The sequence below is a fragment of the Fistularia commersonii genome, chromosome 11 (assembly GCF_037954325.1).
Source record: "Fistularia commersonii isolate RoL2024-O1a breed Wild chromosome 11, RoL_Fcom_v1.0, whole genome shotgun sequence".
Classification (NCBI taxonomy): Eukaryota; Metazoa; Chordata; class Actinopteri; order Syngnathiformes; family Fistulariidae; genus Fistularia; species Fistularia commersonii.
In genome coordinates this window covers 17,978,846-18,002,782 of record NC_141294.1, presented here as the reverse complement: position 1 = coordinate 18,002,782, position 23,937 = coordinate 17,978,846, and the positions used below count along the sequence as shown (strand labels likewise).

The 23,937-nt window shown below is 46.1% G+C and overlaps 3 protein-coding genes across 9 annotated transcripts; all 3 read right to left on the bottom strand.

Annotated features, from left to right (window-relative positions):
* Nucleotides 1-130: 130 nt before the first annotated feature.
* On the bottom strand, nt 131-12,761 carry sphk2 (sphingosine kinase 2). Of its 3 annotated transcripts, none has more exons than XM_086155604.1 (8): nt 12,636-12,761; nt 9,437-11,009; nt 6,435-6,584; nt 6,263-6,357; nt 6,079-6,194; nt 5,543-5,740; nt 2,973-4,578; nt 131-2,554 (listed from the first exon to the last, which is right to left on the bottom strand). In XM_086155604.1, exons 2-8 carry the CDS (start codon nt 9,897-9,899, stop codon nt 2,492-2,494), a joined length of 2,691 nt encoding a protein of 896 aa, XP_086011730.1. In that variant the 5' UTR covers nt 9,900-11,009; nt 12,636-12,761; the 3' UTR covers nt 131-2,491. The 3 variants fall into 3 exon arrangements, with proteins under 3 accessions (XP_086011730.1, XP_086011731.1, XP_086011732.1); XM_086155605.1 differs by lacking the exon at nt 12,636-12,761 and adding an exon at nt 12,464-12,580; XM_086155606.1 differs by lacking the exon at nt 12,636-12,761 and adding an exon at nt 11,684-11,698.
* A 334-nt stretch (nt 12,762-13,095) lies between these two features.
* rpl18 (ribosomal protein L18) lies at nt 13,096-17,797 on the bottom strand. Its single transcript, XM_086155665.1, has 7 exons — nt 17,733-17,797; nt 17,022-17,108; nt 16,823-16,930; nt 16,231-16,329; nt 15,596-15,719; nt 14,116-14,185; nt 13,096-13,225 (listed from the first exon to the last, which is right to left on the bottom strand). The coding sequence occupies exons 1-7, from the start codon at nt 17,733-17,735 to the stop codon at nt 13,150-13,152; spliced, it is 567 nt and encodes a 188-aa protein (XP_086011791.1). The 5' UTR covers nt 17,736-17,797; the 3' UTR covers nt 13,096-13,149.
* A 756-nt stretch (nt 17,798-18,553) lies between these two features.
* Nucleotides 18,554-21,680, bottom strand: LOC147229870 (mpv17-like protein). 5 transcript variants are annotated; one of them, XM_086155658.1, is made up of 7 exons: nt 21,637-21,680; nt 20,932-21,076; nt 20,682-20,827; nt 20,237-20,562; nt 20,032-20,102; nt 19,533-19,562; nt 18,554-19,428 (listed from the first exon to the last, which is right to left on the bottom strand). In XM_086155658.1, the coding sequence occupies exons 4-7, from the start codon at nt 20,550-20,552 to the stop codon at nt 19,318-19,320; spliced, it is 528 nt and encodes a 175-aa protein (XP_086011784.1). In that variant the 5' UTR covers nt 20,553-20,562; nt 20,682-20,827; nt 20,932-21,076; nt 21,637-21,680; the 3' UTR covers nt 18,554-19,317. The 5 variants fall into 5 exon arrangements, with proteins under 5 accessions (XP_086011784.1, XP_086011783.1, XP_086011785.1 ...); XM_086155657.1 differs by having other exon boundaries at nt 20,682-21,076; XM_086155659.1 differs by lacking the exon at nt 21,637-21,680 and having other exon boundaries at nt 20,682-20,735; nt 20,932-20,950.
* Between the last annotated feature and the right edge of the window lie 2,257 nt (nt 21,681-23,937).

Sequence of the window (23,937 nt, the reverse complement as noted above, 5' to 3'; positions counted from 1 at the left end):
CCAGTTATGTTCTGTTTTTACTATTCTACTCTCTGGTGGAGCAATGTGAGGAACAATAGCGTTTATGTGGAAAAAAACAACTTTGTGCATTACATCAACAGATTTCAAAACAGACAAAAACACAGTGGAATTTGTGCAGACCAACTTATGCAGTTACGTTTATTCAAAACCATATATAACTATGAACTGTACATTGTATTCGAATATACTTCACCTTTTTTTTAGTAATAATTGCAATATCATTACCAGCAGTCCACTACCGACATCTTATTGGCATTATCTATGTTTTTTTTTTTTTAATTTCCAGCATTGTCAAAAACAAATTAATTTCCGGACGGTAAACTGAGAGTAACCACGATCATCTCATGTGGATGCGAAATAACCCTGGACGCAAATATTGAAGATTCAAGATGTTGCATCTTGAATTTAAAGTTCTGCTTCTGTATGAGCACGGCATAATGGCGGTGAGTGTGAAAATCCATTTTTTAAAAGAAAAAAATAGCAGCCTGGTGAGCAAAAACAAAAAAAAAAAAGTTAGAAACAGTTGTTGATCAACAGCCGTCATTTTATAGGCTTATGATACAAAAGGTATTGATTTATCCAGGTGTAATCACAAATTACAGAGCACACATTATCAGATCCATTGATACACCATGCATGCCGACTATCCACCCATGCCTGGCGGGCTGGATAGGTTTTAGAAATAAAAATAAAGGGGATTTGGTTAAAGGAGAAGGCGGGCGAGCTCTCCAAGGTCTGCTGTCCAGTCGTCACATGGAGGTTTTTTGTTGTTTTGTTTTTTTTTGTTAAAAATATATTCATTTTAAATACAATTCAGCCCCTCTGTTTGTTGTCGGCCAGGTCACGCTGCACACCGACTGCTTTCTCTCTGTCAGTTATTAAATACATGATAAAATATAACGTCTCACATTTTAGAGTTCGACGTGACATAAAGGAACAGCTGGATTTTAGTGTTGGTTCCTTTTTCTTTGTTTGTTTTCTTTTTTTAAAGTCCATGTCTCCAGCAGGACGACTAAATGCCAGCGGTCGGCTCTACATATAAAACATCGTGATCATTTAATGTTTTCATAGCCGGGGATTTGTATTGTGATTCGTTCATTCCGGTGTCCGGCCTAAAGTATTTGCTCTAGTGCTTTTCTGCGCGCGTGGCAAAAACTCCCGACGCATCCTAGTTGTGATTCTTCTGTCTCCTACTCACACCGCTGTGCAAAACAAGAGGCAGCTAGTGTCCTCTTGTCAGGCTCCCGAAATGGTGATTAATCGCGGCGTGACATATTCTAGACATAAGATAGTGCTCGGGTGGTAAAGTAAGGATGGTGTAAAAACCACTGAAAGAAGCTTGCTTGTTCATACATTTTTGTTTTCTTTTTTTTTTTTAAAGTTCATTATGTTGTACAAAACAAGTCTGATATCCCTAACGTCCTCATCCAGCAGCTGAGGAAATTAAAGTAGTATTTTTTTTTCGTATTTCTCGGGGTAAACGTCAGCCACGATCACCGTTCAACGGCTTCATGTGTGTTTCTGAAAACGAGCTCGATCTTGCTCACGTAAAAGTCACTTGTGTTCATATTTGCGTTCTTTCTCCTCCGAGGCTTTCGAGGGGGAAAAAAAAAAAAAAAAAACAAGAAAAAAGATAGAAACAAAAACTGTGGCGTGTAGTGTAGCGTGCTTGGAGGCCGCGGATACAGTGAGTCTCCCAGTACGTCTAAAAATATAACCACGGCTCGGCTCTGGTGCGGCGAGAGGGCAATCTTGGTGGTTTGACGGAGATTAAGGAGACAAAGTCACACCTGCGCTCTCTCCGGATAAGGCATTCTTTCAGGGACGGGTGTTTTTTTTATTTTTTTTTGTATTCAAACACCAGCTGCTTGGCAGAACATGGAAGGTAGGGGGGTGATTTTTCTTTTTAGGGTGGGTCAATCTCAGTGTGACCCCCTTTGCTTTCTTTTTTTTTTTTCTAAGTGTTTAAGAGCCACTTCCACTAGATTTTAATCTCCATCATCTGTAAGGCAAAAACCACAGGTAGTGCTTCTCAGCATGCATACTGTGTATACATCCAATACATGCACTATCTGCAAAGGAAACAAAAAAAAAAACATTCGATTTGTTCTTCCCTCTTGTTATCCCGGGCTGTGCAGTCTTTCATGCTTCACAGGGTTAACGCTGCGTGTAATCCAACAGCTGTGCAATGACGCCCATTTTTCATCCTTTTTTTTTTTTTTTTTATCTACTCGCTACTCGCTACCCCCTTCAAACTCGCCATTAATCCTCGCAGTCCTGCTCCGATGATGCGTGGCTCGGCGGGTTATCCCTTTCATTAAACCCCCGGGCGAAGTGTTTTCCATAGCCCGGGGGCTATTTCAGTCCCTTGAACTCCTCCTCCTCCTCCTTCTCAAGTGCGGATGGCAACAAACATTACATAATTCAGTAGAGTGCTTTCAATCGGCTCAGCCGGACCCCGTCGCTCCGATCAGAATCTTGTTATCTTCACTCTGGAGTCGCCGACGATGAGGCGGGCCATCGAAGGGTGAACCTTCAAGATTGGAAAACAGGTGAATCAAAACCGTGAGGAGTGACATTACGGTCACCGCTGGGAATCGGCGCTCTGTGCTAATGTGAAGGGAAAGTCCGAGAGTGAACCAAAGTAAAATGGCGGGAATTCTAAAAGCCGGCGGTCAACTTTTGTGAGGTTTTTGGGTTATGTTTTAAACACATTTAAATTATCTGAATAATATATCCAATAAAACAACACTGTGAGTCAGCGTTCCTGCTACTGCCCTACAATGCCATGTCCAAATCAATATAAAAAAGTGAACGTCCACCCGAGTGACGGCGTCTCACTGAAATGAACGGCGCCCGATGGCGACGAGCTACAGCTAATACCTAGCTTGCAGTGCTAGGTGGGGTAGTGTTGGGGGGGGGGGGGACCGTCTGTTTGCGGTTGTACTGACCTGCGCCTGGAGGGGACCGTAAGGCACCAGTTCCCCGTCCACGGTGAGGGTCCCCCGCGTGGACAGGGGCTGCAGCCTGAAGGCCTTGCAGGTGACGTGGCTCACGTACGGCGAGCTGACGGAGTGGTGGGTTCCCCTCTCCATGGCGAAGAACAGTCTGAGTAGCGTGGCTCTGGATATCCCCGCCCGCACGAAGGTCAGGTGGATCAGCCCGTCGTCGAAGTTAGCCTGGGGCGCGGCGTGGAGGTCGGCCCCGAGGTGGGTCTGGTAAAGGGCCAGGACCAGGACGAAGTCCCCCTCTATGGTCACCCAGTCCCTGGTGGGCAGGGGCTGGTCCAGAGGGGGCAACAGGTCGTCTCTTGGTAGGTTTGAAGGCAAAGTGATGAAAGGACGGTTCTTAAGGGGTCCCGCAGGCTCGGCGAGGTCAAAGTTGAACGAGGACGGTGTGCGTAAAGACGGCGAGGGTGAGCTGGAGCCCGGGGTGTTTGGACGCGGCGCGAGGTAGGACGAGGAGTGCGGGGAGGCACATGACGGGGACGAGGGCGGCGTGGGCGAGAGGGAGAGAGATAAGGACGGGAGTTTGGGTGGGAGGGAGTTGGAGTGGGAATGCTGGAGGAGGGAGAGGGGCCTTGGCCGTGAGGCGTTCTGGTTCTGGTCCACGGCCCTGGGCTTGTACGAGAACGGGGAGTGACGGAAGGGCGAGGAGATGGTGAGCGAACGCTCCCGGGCGACATCGCGTGGGTAGGGCTCTTTCTGGTAGTAGGTGCCGTTGAGATCCATGTCCTCCACCCCGTAGGACGTGCCCGAGTCGGCGTCGGCTTCCTGGCTGAGGGGCTGGCTGAAGAGGGCGCTGGCAATCTGACTGGACGGGGCGGAATTCTTCCTCACCGCCTGACGGGGTTCCTGGAGGCCGTCCTGGTACGTATCTTCATCGGCCTCTTGCCCCATGTCAACGCCGACGCTCTCCCCGAGCTCCCTCGCGACGTGCACGCCCTCGCCCTCGATGAACCCGCCGTCCCCGTCCCCGCCCTTCTCCTCCTCCTCCATCTCGCTGGAGTCTTGCTCGGCGCCGGCCTCGTCTTCCCTTTCGTCCTTGATCCTCTCCAGGCGCTCCTCCAGTCCCACGCCGCACTCGTCCCTTTCGTTCGACTCCGAGCTGGTGCCCGACCTCTCCGAGCACGCCGCCGACCTCTCCTCCTCCGCCTCCATCTCCATCTCCACCTCTCCCTCCCGTTCCTTCTCCCTGTCCTCCATCAGGCTGCTGGCCCTCACCACGCCGGTGCCGCCTCCCCTCGCCCTCTCCCGCCGACGCTCCCTCTCCCGCTGGCGCTCCTCCTTCTCCCGCTCCCCCTCGCCCCGCCGCAGGCTCATCTGCTCGCTGATGCCCATGTCGGAGCACGTGCGGTGGATGGGGGTCCGGCAATATCCTTCCAGTCCTTCGGTGATACTACGGGACAGGGGTCTCCGCGCTGGCGGCGGCGTGGCGTCCGGCGACGCGGCGATGATGGAGGGGGGGAGGTAGGACAGGCGGCCCTTGTAGGATCGCAGTGAGGCGATACGGACCAGGGTGCCTAAGGTGAAGCGAGCCGAGCCTAAACCGCGGTATCTGGGAGGACGACACATATCATCAGGAACCAGAAGGAGAAACACGTCGGGATTCAAGCACAGCAACACCTTAACATACAACTTTCTGACTGAGCTCGTATATCGAATCAAATTTCACCACTGAAATGAGTTGGAACGCTATTAATCCGTTCCAGCTCATCGGTTTTGTTGCATGTATTTGAATATGAAAACTAACCAAGTGAACTTGAGGATCGGACCAAGACGCCAGTGATGGCAGGCATAGGAGGTTGACGGAATTTTTCTTTTTGTGCTCAAAACATACTCGCTACACACTTCATGTGTTGCTCAATGTAACTTGCTACACTTTATCGCCAAACCTCATTTAGTAAAAGAGTGAATTCCAATCCTCTCTTTAAAATGATGGAACCGTCGCCGACCGGCTTTCAATGACTCTTAAGACACCTTGTCCGTTGACATTTCCGCCTTCTGCTGCGCCAAAATCACCATAACCGTCTCTTGCACACACACACCTCACCAATGTTTTTCCATGATTTCCTCCAGGCTATATAGTGGCGTGCAGCACGCCCGACTTTTTTTAAACGGCGCTTTCAGTGTCAAATGCTCACCCTGCTCGCTCCTGATTCGGATCTGTGGTTTTATCACAGGGTAAAAAATTCCACCATATCTCGGAAAATTCCCAAGTCGATGCACTCAAAAGTCGGGGTTTCACTTAATCGGTACTCTTGACCGGGATTACTTCACAGGTACTCTGATTACTTTGTATAGAAAAGACTGTGATGCTTTAAAATCAGCTTTTCAAGGCCGTGCAAGATGAGGGGACACATCTTGCACACCTATCACTGTAGAAGCAATCCTCACCCAATCAGTACGGATTTAAGCATTTTTTAAATATGCTGTAATGTTGTTGTGTGACTTGGGACTTTTTTTATCCAAAGCAATATGGCGTATTGTTTCTTTACACCTCCCTCCCCTCGCGCGGTTACCTCTCACTCTCGATGTCCACGTCGGACACGAATCCCCAGGCGACTGAGAGGAACGAGAAGAGCCTCCTGGGCGCGGCGCCGCGGCTGTTGGGGGCGGGGCTCGTCGTCACGGAGACCAGGTCCATGGGTCGCACGCCGCCTCGACACAGCAGAAAGCAGCAGTTCAAGAGCAGCGGCTCCCGAAGGCACATGTCATACCTTTTGGGAAAGGACGCAGAGATAAGAGGTGTCACAGAAACATCTGCGTTCAGGAAACGGAGTCGATCGTTTTGCGGTTCGAAGATGACTTTTTGGCTTCTTTTGCTAATTTCCCCACCGGCTAGATGAGAAGGACCGCTACAGACCGAAAAAGCTAAGCCGAGGCCATCAGGTGCACGTACGGAGGCGACCTCGGCTGTTGCCAAAGCAAACGCGGGGGGAAGAGATAAGAAAGGCCTTTTGTCTTTAAATTTCCCTCAATGAGCGGTTCTTCCTCCTGGAGAGCTGGCGGAGGAAGGGGTCAGACTGACACGCGCTTCAGATTTAGCCTTTCGTACCCTGCGTGGTGGTTGACGGAGCCGGCCAGCGCGTTCCCAGAACCGCAGGGCAAGATGCCGACAGGTGTTTTTATTGCTTGTTCCCAGTCTGGACGTTCCATCAACCCGTTGATCACCTGTGGGAGCACCAAATTTTAAAACCGCACATGGAAAGGGACGGACGATCCAGTCGGCGGCTCCAAACCTCGTGCAGAAGGCCGTCCCCGGAGATGATGATGATGCCGTCCCACTCCGGCAATGAGATTTCTCTGATGAGCTCCCTGGCGTGATTCTGACGCTCTGGAAACGATCGAAACAAATCGTCTAAGACCCACGGCGTTCTGTCTTGGGTCTTGCTGTCAGTGTGTGTGTGTTACCTGTCTGTATGAGGTTATAGCTGATGTTGGCCTCCCTGACCATCGGCAGGATGTGGGTCTGACACCACTGCATCGCCTGTCCTCTCCCACTGAAGGGATTGACCAATAACAGTAGTCGCCTGGGACGAGGTAGGAGACTTCTCGAAAATTCTGGGGGGAAAAAAAAAGTAAAAGAAAGAGAGGGTGATTTTTTTTTTCTTCTTCTTCCAGAACAACTAGAGCTCCAGGCTAGTTTCAAAGTCAGCCAACTGGGACACAAGGTGAGCCTCGATGGCGGCGTGGCGATTGCTCAACCCTGGACTTTGAGCGCACCGGACCGTGAATTTGCTTCGCGCTCGCAACTGGAAGAAACATAGATTATTTATAGAGGCGCGGGATAGAGCTTCGTGACTCCTTACCCCTTGGTAAAACCGGAGGGGGGGTTCTGTTTACAGCAACAGGGTCTAGAAACATCTAGAAACCCTAGAAACTCCCTGCTGATCAGGGGTAATAATGACACCGACGCGACAGGCTGTTACCGCCGATAAACTCCATGACATAACTAGAGATGAGCTTTATTAGCTACATGTGAGCGGTCAGCATAAAGTGGGGTGCAGACCTAAGAGGGGTGGGGAGGATTCCTCGCTGCTGAATGTCATAATACATTATTAAAGATTACCGAGGCAAAAACAACATTTTCTGGAAGACAACTTTGTTTTTACTTCTCCTTGCATAAAAATTTCAGCGCTCAGGTCCCTATTAATCCCCCGTAATCTCTTTTTTAGCGAGGGCTTGCGTCCAGGAAAAAAAGGGCCATGTTGTGTCCGTCTCAAAATGCGGCAACGCTGCCGCAGAAGAGGACAGATGTTCCTGTTCGAGTCTGCCGCTAGAATAATAAAAATACCGCACTGATGTGTCTGAATACATTCTCTATTCTGTCACCTTTCGCGTAACTTCTTCCTGTTTTTCCTTCTATTTATTGCATTTTGCTCGGACAGGCTTGCAATTATTTTAAAAACAAAAAGAAACTGCACTCGTCATCGTCGCACCTCGCCAGGCGGGAACAGATGAGGCTATCACGGGATGGTTATTTGATCGTTCAGAGAAGAAAAAAAAAGAAAAAAAGAAAACATTTACGCACGAAAGCCTGCGGTTACACACAGGGTTTTGGGAAAAACAAAACGGTGACACCGAATAAAAAAGTGGTTCTCAATCGAACACCATCGGCTGAGGAAACCCGGCACGTCCTTAGAGAAGATGTAATGAGCGCGCCGGCGGGGTTAACGCTGAGACAAACAATTTCACGCCGTTGGAGCGTTGCCCCCCCACCCCAGCGTGCCGCAGCCCCCCTCCTCCGGATAATCCGAGATTATGCAATGATCTACACCGATGCACAAACAGCACGGGGGGGGGGGGCCTAAGAACAACAACAGAGAGGAGGCAGCAAAGAGATGAGATGAGGGGGAGGGGAGGCTGTAGGTGAAGTTGTGGGAAAAAACAAACGATAAGAGTCAAAGTGGTGAAGATGAAGTGTAAACAGAAAGGATGGAGACAGGAAAGGACCAGAGGTGTTCGCACAGTGTGTGACGCAAAGGGAGGCGGGCGGCCTGAGGAAAAGTTAACACACACACACATATACACAATCCCAGTGAAAGTAAACACTAAGCAGGGGGCTTGATCTCTAAGGGTGGGTGAAGCGGGGGGACGATAGGCATGGAAATGGGAAGCCAAACATCCAGTGTTGTGTCTGCGTTGCACACTGATACCGAACCTCCTGCCTGAAAGATTAAGGCAACAAAAGAAAGGTGTGTTACGAAAGGGGAAAAAAAAAATAGATGTTATGCAAAACAAATAAATCTGAATTAAATCCTAAAAATGCAAAACAAACAAAAAAAAAACAGGTTCACAAACTCTTAGGGTGCATTAGTGTTAATCCCTGTTGTTTGACATTAAATAATCCAAAACCGCTCTTGCTCCTTCAGATAAAGCCTCTGTGTGTATTTGTGTGTGTGTGTGTGTGTGTGTCTGCGTTGTAGAGGGTCTGGGGGTCAATGCGACATTTAGCTATTCTTGGGCAGGTTTTACAAAAGAGGCATAAATCAAGGTAGTGACGGACAGTATTGTTTGGTTCCTCTTTTGGGGAAACAAACGGAATAAGGGTTATTTGTAGACCAGCCAAAGTAAATCATTGTTATCATAATCAAATCGTCTGTTTTCCTCGAGGCGGCCCTTTGTTGCGGCTGAGTGTTTTATCAGCGATGGGGGCTCTTTTTGAAAAACCGCTCAGTCATTGTTCAAATATTTGGACAGTTTTGCCTTAACACTGATGAGAGTTGGACGCTTCTACTGGCTTGTTACGTAAACTTCTGACACAGGTATCGCTAGTTGAACCATTTCAACTTGGCGCTTCATTGAAAATAATATTCATTCATTCATTATATATTCCGCATATCCCAGCTCAGTCACTCATTCACACGTCATATAATCATACAATAGTCCCTCTGTCACTCATTCATCAGATAGTCATTTGATCATTTGCTGATTCACACATCATATAGACATACAACCGTTCATACTCATTGAAGTTTTTCGGTCTCCAATGAACCTCCTGCGTGTTTCAGAACTGCAGGAGGAACCCGGAACATGGAGACTTCACACAGAAAATCCCCCTATGGGAATCAAACCAGGGACCTGCGACGCAGAAGCGTTTACCCCCTTGAAACCGTGCCTACTGAAAAGATATCTTCTCCATCGTTGCAGACCTGAATGGCTACATATCTATGCAAGACTTGTGCGGACTGTAAAAATAAAACACCAAGACCAGGATTTGTGTCTGGCTGCAGACAGGAAAGTTATTTGCCACTGTTTCCCAATATATAGGGGAAAGGAAAAAAACGTTCATTCTCGCCGGATGAATTTCGATGTCCATCATTAAACTCCCTGGGCCAGGGTGTGTGTGTCCCGCTCAGGTCGACGGTCACAACAAAAACCGCGGATAGATGGGAGGATAAAGTGTCACTGACCTGTTTCAGCGGTGACGATCACCCCTCGGAGGAGACACTGCACCGCCGCCGACCACCTCTCCGCCTCGGGCCTGCTCTCCGCCAGGTAGGCCCGCACTTGCCGGCGGCGGGAGACGCCTTTCCGCCGTTTTCCCGGCGGGTACCAGTAGAGCACCAGTAGCGGGGGCGCCGGGGCGCGGGGGCAGCTGCAGCCCACCAGCTCCGACAAGGGCAGCAAGATGCGGGCTTCCTTGCCTGGCCGCGGCGACAGCCGCTGGATATGTACGTGGGTGTGGGTGAGGGTCAAGGCATAGTTGGAGGCCGGGGCCGGGGTCGGGGAGGCGGCGGGGGAGCCTCCTCCCGGGCCGCCGGGGCTGTTTGGGCAGCTGTTGTTGTTGCCGTTACCGCCGGCTCCCCAGCTGGCGAACTGGCCGTGAAGAAGGGCCTCGGCTGGGGAGACGGCGGACGGGTCGGGCGAGCGCATCCTCGCGGTTCGAGTGCAAATTAAAGTTTTATCGAGGAAAAAAAAATAATAATTGGAAGTTCAGTCCCACAAGCTGTGTAGTAGTGTTTCTCCTACACTTACAAGCCTTAAGTTTGGCCTTGGCAGCTACGCGAGACTTGGAGGCGAAACAAAACCGACCACGGCGACACAAAAGAAAGAAAAATCAAGTCCTGATATCGCTCTTGAGAACTTTATCCCTGAAATCTCAAAATCATTTTCCTTCAGTGCTTAAATTCAAAGAGACAGCGAAAAAAATGCATCGGCTCCGAGTTTCTGTTCCTTTCAGTCTCTGTCGTTAATGCCTTCATTTGGAAAAAGATAAAAAGAAAAACCTGCTTCCAGTTCTTGTGTTTAGCATTTCTCCAGTGAAAAAGCCGCTTGAGAGACCCACGGTTAAGATGCTCCCTCCAAAGTTTCCTGCCAGTCCAAAAAGCCGATGGGCCAACATTGATTAAAAAAAAAAAAAAAAATCTTAAAAACACATATTTTCAAATAAAAAAAAAAAATCTTAGTGATTTTATGTCATAGAAAAAACACCTGCATTAAAACTTAAAAGCTGCCTATTGCTTGAAAAGGCAGGCGAGCAGCGAACACATCGACGACAATTCCTTAAATAAAGACAAAAAACAACAACTTACAATTTCTAGGTTTCCCCCCCGACATCGAGTGGAACGAGACGAACAAACACACCTTGCCGGGAGGGGACAAGGAGGCTACAGCGATTTCGAGTTAAACGTACGCGGTGCGTCGCGTGTTACCTGCAGACCGGAGATGAGGTTGTAAAGATATGAGCGCTGGCGCTTCTTAAAGACCTTTGACAGGGCTATTGCTATTTCGATCGGGGCGACACACAGAAGCAGGAAGACGGTGGGGGAGGAGTGACTCAGCCGTGGTGGTAAGACAGTAGAGTGATACATCAAGAGTTCATCCGAAGAAGACCGAACCTCGGGAGAGACGAGCGTGGGGAGGGGTTAAAAAAAAAAAACAGACAAACAAAAGACAAACAAGGAGACGGTTCCAGGCGGGTCCTTGGTTTTATGTCATGGTCCTTCAGTCAGGCCTCACGTTCCCTCCCACAGGTCTCTGTTCCTGCATGGAGACAAAAAGTTAACAACCTTGATCCAACGATGATTCTATTTTTCTTTGCTTGATATCGACACGGATTTCAATGTGCAAAGGTGAATGATCCCGGGATTCCTGAAGTGTAAAAAAAAAAAAAAGGGGGCGCATGAGCGCAAAACGGCGGCGATAAGAGGAAGAGATTGCGACAAGCGGGTGAAGCAATACGGGATCCATCTCGGCGCTCCTTGACCTCAGGAGCGTCTTGGTAATGTGACTCAGAGTCATGCTTCTCTGCTGCCTTGCTGAGACGCCAAATTATTTGGACGAGCGGTGCTTCGAGACGATGACAGCAACTACTTGATATTTGCACATTCAGGGGATTTGTGAGGCGGAGACCATTTCACACACACACACAACATCCAGTTTTGCAATTGAGATTTTTTTTTTTTTTTTTGCAAAGTCACTGAGTTTTACCCCACTGGGATCAGACAGGTCCCGATGACATTGAGAGTCACACAGAAGTAGTTATTGTATTATAACCACGACACGTTCACATGACCTTAGAGGACAGTTTAATTAGCTTTGCATCAAGCCGCCGGCTTCAAGTAATATCAAGATTGCAAGAGTCCAGGTGATTGCGTAACCAAGTACTTTGGCACCAATCTACCTATATTAACGTTATAAAAAAGAAACGTTCTTACAGTGACCCCTGGAATCCTAATGAAAACTGCGCAGAAGGGAAGAAGAAATCAATGCCTGGCTGATGTCCTGTTCTGATAAAACAATGAAGGGGGGGGAAAGGACTTCACTGATGCCCATTGTTGCACCTCAGGGCGGGGACGCCCAGGACTATCAGCCGGCTAATTCTGTCTCCTCACAATGAGACCACTGTTTGAGACTTGGGTGTATTTTTGGGGGGCAAAGTTTCACTTCGCCGAGTACTTTGAACACCAGGGGCTAGTTGTTATTCATATATATTTTATATATATTTTTTTTTAAATGACAACCGGGGTGTTTTAAACCGGGGCCCACCCGCCGCCCCCCTTGCGCCCGGCGGGGGGCTCAAGCGGTTCGACCCGTTCCACTGCGCCGCTGTTTAAGCTAGCAGGTCGGGCTAGCGCGCTGTTCATTAAGTTAGCCTAGCTAACCTGGTTACGGTTCACGTAACGCTACTCACACACCAACTGCGAGAGATGTTTGCGAATTTTTAAAAGTTCTCCAGGGTGATTCAAAAGAGGTGAAGAATCCCTAGAGGGGATTTTTAGTTTGAAGAATTTGCTTTTTAAGGAGGCGGCTAACACTACTGTAAAACTGCTGCCCGGAGAAGCGCAACACAAGCGTTGTCACATTACCGTTATCGCTGGTTAGCAGTTTGCAAGTAACCGTGTCGCGCAACTTTACCAGGATAAAACATTTTATATCATATATTAAAACAACCAAAACGTAATAAACCTCCCCCGTATTTTATTTTCAAAACTCACCTGTTTTAAGGAAAGTCTGGAAGTTAGCGGTTAGCTTGATGATGCTCCCCGATACCCACACACAGGGGGGAGCTGTTTACGCTCTCAGGTATTTACCAGAAGCCGGGTAATGAAAAGGACTAAGATGAAAAAAAAAAGGTAAAGAAAGGAGAGGGAGAAAAAAAACAATTACCTCATCTTGCCTCCCCCCGCCGCCGCCGCCACCGCTACCTCACGACGACAGATAGTCGCTGGGTCTAAAGAGCTATGCCCCGCTGCAGGAAGTGTCTGGAGCCTCGGCTGCAGCGGCTTTGAGCGGCGGAGAGGAAATCCAATGGCGATAAGGAAAACATTGCAACACCCACCGACATTCTCCAATCATTGACAGACCATCACTTCCTGGCCAAGTCATTTTCCCCCCCTTTGACCGAGTGGGCTTCGGTACACTTCGGTAATGTTACACACAATGACGAACCTTTTGCTGGTGTAAAACAAAACGGGGAGGGGGGGGGGCGTTGATCGTAAACAGTTTAAGGAAATATCCAGAAGTTTTGGCCATCCAGTCACCGGCTTCAAATAGCTTGTTTATTATCTGTGACAGAGCTGCGATTGTGGCAGTGGGACAGCTGTCTGAAGGAGACAAAAGGCAAGCGTGTGGAACAGCCAATCTTTTATTTGCGTCAGGTTGTATGGGAAAAACAAAAAGACTAGTTCTTGTAACCGCGGCTGGCTCTGCGACCACGGGCTCTCTCGAACTTCCTGCCCTTGGAGCGGATGTAGGGCCTGGGAGGAACAAAAGGGAGGAACACATCAAGATAAACATTGGGTGTCATTGGATTTATACCAACTACGTATACATTTTAAGCTAAAGTTGTCACACAGATTGTTGTCCAGGGCAGCAAATCAGTGTGGGTTCTCATTTGAACCACTTCCTGACTCATTGCACTGCTTCATGTTCATTTATCTGAGTCAAAATGTTCTTAAGTCTTCAGGTCTATTTTCTTTGTAATAACATTGATTTCTAATCACCAATCACCCAAAAGTAATTTTTACTTAAGCCACGATAACCCCCACAAAAATCACAAATACATCTAACATTAAGTCACCAATAAATTACAAACTGTGATAGAACAGCCTACTTTAAGCAGTAGTTGACATTCAATTTCTGTCAATCTGATAAGACTATGAATGTGGTTCATTTCAGATTTGTGTAGGGTTGCGCATTTTAAGATTTTGTGTTCTAAAATGCTCTGGATTCATGGTTATCGATAATATTGGCTGCCATCACACACCAGCTTCCAACTTGACAAAATTCTGAAAGAGCACAAGTGACTAAGAAAACCCCTGACATCAACACCCATGTTGAGCTTCTGTGGGTCATGTTTGGTTACGGCAACAGTCATGAGAGGGGTAAAAAAAAGAGAGGGAAAAAAAAACAAAAAAAACACACTCCTGGTAGCACGTGGTGGCTAATCCAACAAAGCTGGATTACGTCATTCCAGAAAAATACAAGCCCTGGTAAAATGTCATCGTCCAGGCATGTGAAACTCATACAAAAGGAAACCCTGCTTGTGATTTATAATATATTGTTTACCGGCAAAATTGGTATCCAAGCAACCAGGACCATTTAGAAATGAGTTGTTTTTTTAAGGCTAACAGGAGGATGTACTTACTTGGTGTGGCTGTGGGGGGTTCCAGGAGCTTTTCCGAAGTGCCTGTAAACCTCCCTGGCTTTGCGAGGACCTGGGAGGCGACAATGAGGAAATTAGTTACAAACATGGATTTCTTTTGGAGCATGAATCAGCGGAATTCTTCGGATAAACCTATGGCATAACAACAACCGGCAGGAGACCGCCGTCATTAAAACCAATTGTTAAGCGGGTTTGATCCGCCTGCGGATAAAATAATGTACTGTTTCAGCTCCTTGTCTGGTGATCATTAGTTCCAGCTCTGTTTGTGTGTGTGTGACAACACTGATGACGGAATGAGGTCAAACAAGAACCACATTTTCCCTCCAATTAGAGATCAGATGGACGCAGTGGTGTGAGAGCGGGGGAAGTGGTGGTGGGAGTTTGGGTCACACCAGAAACAGGTTTGGACAGCAGCACCGCTTCCGACCACATGAAAGAACTGCGCGGACCCGCAAACGTTAAAGTCTCCGGCACCAAAGAGCGAACCCCCAGGGACTCAGGGAAGATCTCACAGGGGGACTTTACCAGGTCGCTTTTCATGTTTTTACAATTGCAGAGTTTCCGAGAACAGTTAAGTTTTTTTAAAGAAAGAAAAAATTGGAAGATCCAAAATATTAACGAAGTATTTAATTTTCAAACAGACTGCTGAATTGAAACCACAAATCTGGAATGGTCAACATGTTACTGCTGAGTAATGGGTGTAGACAGCAGACCTCGAGCACGCCGTGTCATAGCAGAAGCTGCCAGCGCTGATGTCTGACCGCGACAACCTCAAATCAGCTCGATGACGCTAAAACCGGAGTACTGCACACAATCGGCAATCGCCCGGTCGTGTTCAAAAGAGAAGTAAAAAAAGAGAGCTCGCAGCAGCATGACTCAGGATTTGGGTGGCAGGTCACAATCTGTGGCTCCTGCTGTCTTTTGATATATTTTAGATTCACCCCCAAATGAGGCCCCAGTGACTGGAGGATTGTGGCAGAGGTGAGATCAGAATAGTTGCAGACCTTGATGTGTGAACCTCAGGTGGTATTTAAAGCGCTGTATCCTGTGGTACATTTTGTTTCCAAGGAGGGGGGTCTTGAAAAGCAGCAGGGCAAAATTACGCAGGACTGACTAAGTATCACGAAAGAGACAAGGAGGCAAACACAGGACAGTCTGTCCTTTCTTTTCCAATAAATTCAGAAGTCAGAGTTCCCTGCTGCAGAACAGAATATTTATAAAACTAAGACACAAAGGGGAAGGCACTCCCTGCAGATTGTTCTAACCCAGAGGTCCACGAGGTCAAAGAAAAAGACTGAATACCTTGCAGCCCTGGTTGTTGCACGGCTCCAATTACGTTTTGCCAACAGGCAGCAAACCATATTAATGAGCACCGTCAAACGCTGGACTCAGCCTGGGCTTTACCGAGCGCACAGCCACGGATCACACCGGCTACGAATGCACCATGTTAAAATGCCATTACCTGACAGCAGAACAGTGCCCTTTCCTTTGGGTGAAGCCATAGCCAGCTGGTCAAAGGTCATTACTTGACCCCCTGCTTTCAGGATCCTGCGGCGGGCACCATCAGTCACCCTCAGAGCACAGATCTGTAGGACAGACCGCACAGGCAAGGTTCAAATCAGACTGTTGATAACATGGAGCGAGAAACAGACACTGTTGTCTTGAGGATAAGGCTTTTCCCTGGATGCAGCAGCAACAATTTTTTCAATAGAAATTATCTCATAGTTTGCCTTTTTCATTTTTTTGACATTCAAAGCATCATTGAACTTTAAGATTTGAGAAGTTTGCTTTCCAACAACTTCATAGCACTCTTAACTTCCTGATCATGACTGCTTTGACAACTGATAAGAGCATAATCTTTAAATACTTAATGGATTTAGCTTAGAAGATTCCTAACCCGCTGTAGCCTTTTTGCTTTAAGTTCGTGATTAAATAATTCAGCATCTAAAAAGTTCTCGTTTTGAATTCAGTCTTCATGTCTGAGAGCCTGGTCCTAAACATGTTCTATGCAGCCGCTTGGACCTGAATGTTACATTCCTGGAGCACATTGGTCTTTGTCTGGCATATCATTAACAGCAGCTCGCAAATCGGGGTTACCTTAAGCTTGGGGATCTCCTGAATCCTGACATCATCAGTGACCGTTCCAACAACGACAGCGATTCTGTTCTCGCGGCCTGGCAACTTCATCTTGCGGATCTGCGGAGGGAGGCAAGGTCAGGTGAGGAATCAAATCATGTGCGGGCACAGGTTTGAACACCCAATTAACAGAACCAATCGTCTGCAAGATATGCAATCATCTCGACCTGCAATTACTATTTATCTGCAAATCAAATATGAATCAACATGAGAAATGTAACCAAGGCTTAGTCTAGATTCAATACTAAGCACTACGTTAAAAGCTGATTAAGACTTCCAGTAGACCTTTTGAAAGAAACCAAATGCATTTTCAGTATGAAACCTTAATATATCAAACTAAGGCAAACTCAAACCTTGATTTACTTAAATATAAAAACATCTCAGCACCAAGAGCATCTATTTCAAGCTAAAATTTGTCTCTGTGTCTCTGAATATGACAACTATGTGCCTGAATGTTCTACATATTTTTAATGTTGTTTATTTAAGAACACTGAGACATCAACAATGATGCTGAAAGAAAAGCAGGCACAGTTCAACGGTAGATGTGACTAACCAAGCGGGAGATGGAAATGGGAGGCCTGTTGGTCCTGCTCATGAAGAGCCTCCTCAGGACCACCTTGTTGAAGGTTGCATTGGAGCGACGAGCCAGGAACCTGTAGAGCTGTTGGAGAAGGGGGCAACATTTTAGAAAGGTTAATAACAGAGGAAGAAAAAAAAGACACATCTACAACATAGCAGACCAGAATGCTTACCTTGACCAAAAGCCTCAGGTAGATATCCTGGCTCTTAGGCTCCTTCCTGTGCACCTTACGGTCCTTGTTATGTCTGATATCGACTCCCTAGAAAATTAACACATTTCATTCATTTACACTTCGAACAAAGGAACCATCTTAATATTTAATCCTAGAGGCTACGTGACTGACCTATCCTGACTATGTTTGTAATGAGCAACTTTGATTTGAATCGGCCAACAGCGATGAAAAATTTGTGGTATTAGGGATTTATGAAGCTAATGATGTGGCTACTATCGCGGTTTGTTGACTGGTTGAAATGAGCAGGAGGTTCACATGTTGACGCTGATTAGCTGGCGGCTAACAGGCAGCCCTAAGCATGTATACACACGCATGCTAAATGAGGGCACAAATGAACATTGGGCTTTCAGTGCACTTGAGGAAACACACTTTGGAGCTTTAACAGACTGGTAATTGAAAAACTATCATTTGGGAAATCTTCTACGGCCATCGGAGAGGGACGAGGCAAATAGCACAGCGCTGTGTCGGCACCAACATAGCAAGCTAACATAATTCCAGCGGTGAAAAACCTGAAAATAATGGCCTCTTTACAACACTAGCAATGTGTTTCGTCGGTAAATGTCACAAATAACAAGATGCCAGCTTCCCATTCATACGATGGCCAGGGATACTCAAGCTGACGTGTATTTAAGAATTCCACTAGGTACCTACCATCTTGGCCTCAGAGCGAAAAAGGGAAAAGGAAGAGCGAAGGTCTCGCGATAAAGCGTGAGCTCGATCATCGGGTTTCTGATTGGTCGAAGGCCTTGCGCTTCCTGGAGGACATGCGGAAAAGATTTTTGGATTGCGCCCTCAAGTGATCAGGAGGACATACTGTCAGTTAGATAGATAGATAGATAGATAGATAGATAGATAGATAGATAGATAGATAGATAGATAGATAGATAGATAGATAGATAGATAGATAGATAGATAGATAGATAGATAGATAGATTACAACTCAAAAACACTTAAGTTTAAAGCAACCTACTCCATCTGACACCTACTCCTCTGTAATTATATGTCTGTCCTTGAGTGTCGACTAAGTCATGACTAAAATATTTTATTATTATTATGATAGAGAAATTAGGTTCGTATATGAAGATCCAATTTAAATTTTATAACATATTTCCAAAGGGAAAAAATATAGTTACTTAAATGTAATGTAAATATAGAAATATCTATCTTCAACTGTGTTAGTTATTTCTGTTTACATAAAAGCTAAATAAGGATTTAATTGTTGTTTTTACTTCACTCACAGCACATAATAACCAACAATGAGAGTTTATTTTAAAACCTTTATTTTGGCATTTGGATTACAAAACAATGACTATATTAAATAACAAGACAGAATGGTAAGGATCCCAAATTAGCAGTGAGGCAGCATTGACGGGTATTGACGGGACAGTTCAGAGGAGTACTCATTATCAGAGAACCTTTGTTTTTTTTTAAACATAACATGAACACATCAAGTTTTCCTCCTCCCCATTTAATTTTCTTCATTCATTCATTCATTCTTTCACTATGGATACTTCTTATCCTGCGCTCATCCTGTTATTCGGGCTAACCCTGGACAGGTCACCAATGGATTGCAGGGCTGCATGTCATGTAGAGACATACAACTATTCACCCTCTCATACAGATATTCACTGCCTCTTTCACCGCATAAAAACAAATACAACCATTCATGTCATATAGAGACATACAATTGTATATTCACTCACTCACTTGTCCTAAACCACATACAACCATTCATCGTTTCGGATCATCTTGATGTTCAACCATTCAACCATCAGTTGGCGACATACAATAATTTATTCGCTCATTCACCTCATATAAACACATACAGGACTGTCTCAGAAAATTAGAATATTATGATGAAGTCCTTTATCTTCTATAATGCAATTACAAAAACCAAAATGTCATACATTCTGGATTCTTTACAAATCAACTGAAATATTGCAAGCCTTTTAATATTGCTGATTATGGCTTACATCTTAAGAAAACTCAAAAATCCTATCTCAAAATATTACAATATCATGAAAAAGTAATTTTCGTTTTTTTAATTGCATTACAGAAGACAAAGAACTTTATCACAATATTCTTATTTTCGGAGACAGTCCTATACAACCATTCACACGTCTGGACAAAATAGGGTCTCCACTGAAGCTCCTGTATGTGTTTGGACTGTGGGAGGAACCCGGACAACCCCGGGGGGACCTTCCAGCCGTGTTTGCCCATTTCATTCTCTGCCCCTTCATTTTTCCAGCTGCTGCCTGACGTGGCAGAGGTAGACGGTGAACACCAGAGCCACGCCGCCCAGGAAAACTGTCCGAGCCACCGGCGGGACCAGGGAGAAGTTCAGCGCCTGGAGGGACGGGTGAGAAGGAACGCACATGGACCGTTAACAGACAGACAAACAAGTCCGGGTGATGTTTCATTCTTCTTGACAGGAGGATGGAGATTTCTCACCTGCATGGAGGACCAGAACACCACACCTGTCTGAGGAGGGAAGGGAAATAGGTGACCATCATCATCATACAAGTCTGTCATCTGATCAATGAATTCTCCATGTTTCATCAGAAAAAAACGTTGAAGAGTGTTTCTGCTGCATTCCAGTGGTTGACTGTTTGTTCTCTCCATGTTCTCCTAGATGGATTCTCTCCAGGTTCTCCTCCTTGGGTTCTTTCCGTGTGTCCACTCCTTGTTCTGCTTGGGTTATCTCCATGTTCTCGTTCTTCCTCCCGCAGTTCAAAAACAAACATGAGTTCCTTGAAGAATCCAAATTGTCCATAGGTTTGAATGAGAGGGTGAACAGCCGGATGTCTCCATAGGTGGTCCAGTGATTGACAGGTGACCCGTCCAGCGTCCACGGATCCCCACCTCACTCAAGCCCACTCTTCATTCATTCATTCATTCATTCATTCATTTCATTCCCAGCATCGTAAAGAAAACTGATTTCATGTCGAACCTTGTAAGATTTCCAGAACTTCTGTCTCCAGTCTTCCAGCAGGTCATCTTTGTTTTCCAGGAAACTCAAACCTGAAATATTAAAAACGTTTTAACTGAGTTGTTTACCATATTTCACTACTGAAGATTTAAAATGTTTTAAACAGAAGCAAGGAAATAAAAGAAATAAAGACTCTTAACTATTGAATAGAAATATGATGTCCTACCGATGTAAAAGGCGCTGATGGTAAGCGGGGCGGCGACCAGCTGGTCCACCACCACCTTTGCCGCCACCGGCCCGACCCCGCCCCCTGGCAGCATCCTCTCCAGCCCCCTCAGCCAGTGGTAGTTGAAGTTGGCATGGAAACAGAAGCCCACGGTCGCAACCCGGGCCGTCTGGCGCCAGTCGACCCCGGCGGTGGCGGTAGTGCCCCCGCCGAGCGCGCTCTGCTGGATAACGTCGGCCGATGCGAAGAGCGCCGTGTATCCCAGGACGTTGCTGATGTATGGGTGGGCCCTGAAGGCGGCCCAGGCGCGGTGCATGATGGTAAAACTGCACAGAGGCAAGGCAGGATTTTAAATAAATGATGAACCACGCTTCTCATCCAATCACAACAGGGATAGCTAATAAGTAAATGAATGAATGAATGTGTCCTCGTATGAGGACGTTACCTTCAATTCTTTACCCGATTTATCAATATCCGGCCCTTTAGCGTCACCTAGCGGCTACATTCAAAAGCAGAGTAGACCCACTGTCCACATATGAGGACATCTGTTTTTCAAAAGCCGATTCAAGTTTGGACACACATTTTGGTCCTCTTCAAAAACAAACAAATAACCGGTATTGAAACCTTCTGTGTTTCAATCGAGACATTTCTGAATGGTGAAAATGGGACGTTTTTGGGGAAGCAGCAGAACCGACTTGCTGACGGGGCTCCTCTTGTCTCCCTCCTGAGCTCCTGGGGAGGAGCGACCTTCCCCGCCGGGTCGAAGTCCACCCAAAGAGACGCCGTGATAAGCTTTATCGGCCACGTCGGGGACGACCGGAGTAGGGAGGTCGTACCGTCCTGTGATTATAAAACTAATAATTACAATCTTTAGTCCTGTGATAATCTGCATCTGCACAGCGGCCTCTGGATGGGAGTCAAGGGTTTGAAAACAAGATGTACAATCCGCTGGAAAACATTGCAGTCGCTGTCAACAGTTTGATAGTGTGTGGACAGACACACGCAAACACACACAAACACCATATCACCATATGTTTCAGCTATCAATAGGATCACAGTATATTTACCGTGTGTGTGTGTGTGTGTGTGTGTGTGTGTGTGTGTGTGTGTGTGGTGGGGGGTTAATCACTAAATCAGTAAAACTAAGCCATTCATCATCTTGGAGCAATTTGTATGGATTAAAAGTAATAGTACTGCAATGTTTCACTGTACATTTAATGTATCACACATTAATGTATTTTGTAGTACAGGCCATCCACACCAAGTGCTAAAAACATTTTAATTGAAAATAAATCCATGTAAATATATATTATTTCTCATTATATATTGATATAAGTGAAACTGTCAGATAAAAGAATTAAACTATAGTTATAAACTCGAACCTCAAAACTTGTACTTACTTTAGAGGCAAGTGTACTTGGACACGCGCGGTGGCCACCGGTAACTAACCAACTAATAATAACTCAGCCGGTCACCCCCCTGCCTGACGTCACATCCGCCACTTCCGGTTACAAACGAGCGGGCTTTCTTGCTAGGATAGCTTTCTTGCTATTAAAACTGCTTATTTAAGAATGTATTAATGTAATTCTTTTTTTGGGTAATTTTATTTATTTTTATTGTATTTTTCTTTTCGCGCACGCGCTCCGGCGGGTCCATTCCGGGCCGCGGGGGTCTGAGCAACACATGCGGGTGGCTAAAAATAGAACGGCCTCACACTCCCACCCCCTTTTGGGCGATACCATTTTTACGATACCATTAGCTTATATATTTTTTTTATCGATATCAATACTAGCGTGCAATCACGTGATTCTAGTGTTCATGGATAACTTTATCACAATTTCAATATAAATAGAAGGTCATGAAATACGGTAAATACATAAGTAAATAGAAAATTGATCAGAGTGCATTGAATTCAAATGTTCATTTAATAGGATATTACACATAATTACTGTAAATTCAGTTGATTAAATTTCGATATTTTGTTCATCTTAAGATCAGATTTTTAAATGTCTCTAGTAGCATTCCAGTAACCAAAACATCTGTCAGTATTTCCTGATACTCACAACCTCTATAAACCTTTGCATTTATCAACTGAATGAAAGAATGATGTTATTTCATCCAACATACACCTCCCTTTGGAGCATATTTAGTTTAATAGACTAATGGTTTGGTTCCTTTTTAAACACTTACAATACATTAACTCGCCAGAATGTCTTGTGATGGACAGCAGGCTGTGCAGGGGGGGGGGACTTTGAGGCATACCGGTTATCGCCATGACGACACAGCCTGTTGAAAAGTGCCTGTCCACACATGCATGTGGACACTTCCTGTCTATTCACTCTCTCATCCACACGCCATATATGACATTAAATACAATACTGCAGTAAAAACATTCTTCTGCTGTAAAATTCAAAAATATTTATATCTATTTGCTTGTGAATGTATATTTCACGGCTGTTACATTTGTCAACACGGCCTGTTGATGCTATTAGACTAAAATCAGCACTTTTTGCATAGTTCTACAATCAGATATGTTTATTTATTTACCCAAAAATGCGCATTTCCCTTCTTTGACATTTTTCTCCTGTGCTAGTGCTATATAACTGCACATCAATATAACTGCTGCTGTTCACTGATGCAAAATCGTACTTCATATCGACAACTTGCACCTTACTTACTGCAATTTACTGTGATTTATTTTTGTAATGTGTACACCTGCTGCTTAGAGAATGATAATAAAGTGTGTCTAAGTCAAATATAGATACAAACAACCATTCATCCTCACAACTGGTGTCTCTCCTGTACGTGTTTGAACAGTATGAGGAACCAAGAGGAAACTCACGCAGACAAATCCAACCAAGGACCGTCATGCTAACCACCGCACCGCAGTGCTAACTGCAGCCACCAAAGGCTGAAGCTAACGCTTTTATTGTGTATTATATATTTTTTTCTATACTTAGCACAATCAAATCCCATTTTCTAAAATGCATTTATCATTTTTTAGCCTCGCGCGCATGAAAATCTTCAACCAAATCAGCAGCTCTGGACGCTGGGTCCAAAAGACTTCGTAATCCTGATGTAACAGTTGTGGGGTTGAAAAAAAACAAACCAAAAAGATCCTAATGAGGACGACAAAGCGGCGATTGGTTTTACGATGCGGCTCCGGCCCTATCCATCACGATGAGCGAGCCGAATAAAAACCCGGGTATCGGGATACCGATAGGAGAACCGGCCCGTTTCCCGGGAGGTTCTGGACCCGCCACCCCCCCCACCCACCTGCTGCCATAGATATGCAAAGCGCGGCCCTTGGAAGGTCGCAGCCGCCCAATTAAAAGGTCAATTAAAGTCGGTAGCAACCAGACGGCTCCTCCGGGGGAGAATGCGGTAATGAGGGACGCGGCTCAAACGCTTCCATTGAGGCGCCTCGATCGGTGCGCTCGTGTCCCCCGCGCTCTTTAGCAAGCGCTCCTTTGTGCGCCGCACAATGGCGGCGTGCGGCCGTTGACTTCTCTGATAATTGCCCTCTTTTCTTCCCTTGGGTTTTTTTTTTCGGCAACTACTTAAATGCCCCCCACCCACTCGTGGTGTCTCACTTCCTGTGGACGTATTGACGCCGCCGGCTCGGATTCCGCTCCTGACGTCACGTGACTTTTCAACACATGACCCCCACCGGAGGGTCCTCGGGGCAGTGGGACCTGGAG

Bases quoted from the DNA above. Each gene is read 5' to 3' on its own strand.
- sphk2 (XM_086155604.1), bottom strand. From the start codon at position 9,899: ATGCGCTCGCCCGACCCGTCCGCCGTCTCCCCAGCCGAGGCCCTTCTT. The intron at 5,741-6,078 runs GTACGAAAGGCT...CTTTCCCAAAAG, and splicing joins TCCGTCAACCACCACGCAGG to GTATGACATGTGCCTTCGGG. The intron at 4,579-5,542 runs GTAACCGCGCGA...TCGTCCTCCCAG, and splicing joins GTGGACATCGAGAGTGAGAG to ATACCGCGGTTTAGGCTCGG.
- rpl18 (XM_086155665.1), bottom strand. The intron at 16,330-16,822 runs GTTAGTCACATC...CTCCCTCCGCAG, and splicing joins CCATTTCCATCTCCCGCTTG to ATCCGCAAGATGAAGTTGCC. The intron at 13,226-14,115 runs GTAAGTACATCC...TGTTCCTCCCAG, and splicing joins ACCCCCCACAGCCACACCAA to GCCCTACATCCGCTCCAAGG.
- LOC147229870 (XM_086155656.1), bottom strand. From the start codon at position 21,128: ATGCAGATTATCACAGGACTAAAGATTGTAATTATTAGTTTTATAATC. The intron at 20,103-20,236 runs GTAGGACATCAT...TTAATATTTCAG, and splicing joins CATCAGCGCCTTTTACATCG to GTTTGAGTTTCCTGGAAAAC. The intron at 19,429-19,532 runs GTGAGAAATCTC...CCGTCCCTCCAG, and splicing joins TGTTCTGGTCCTCCATGCAG to GCGCTGAACTTCTCCCTGGT.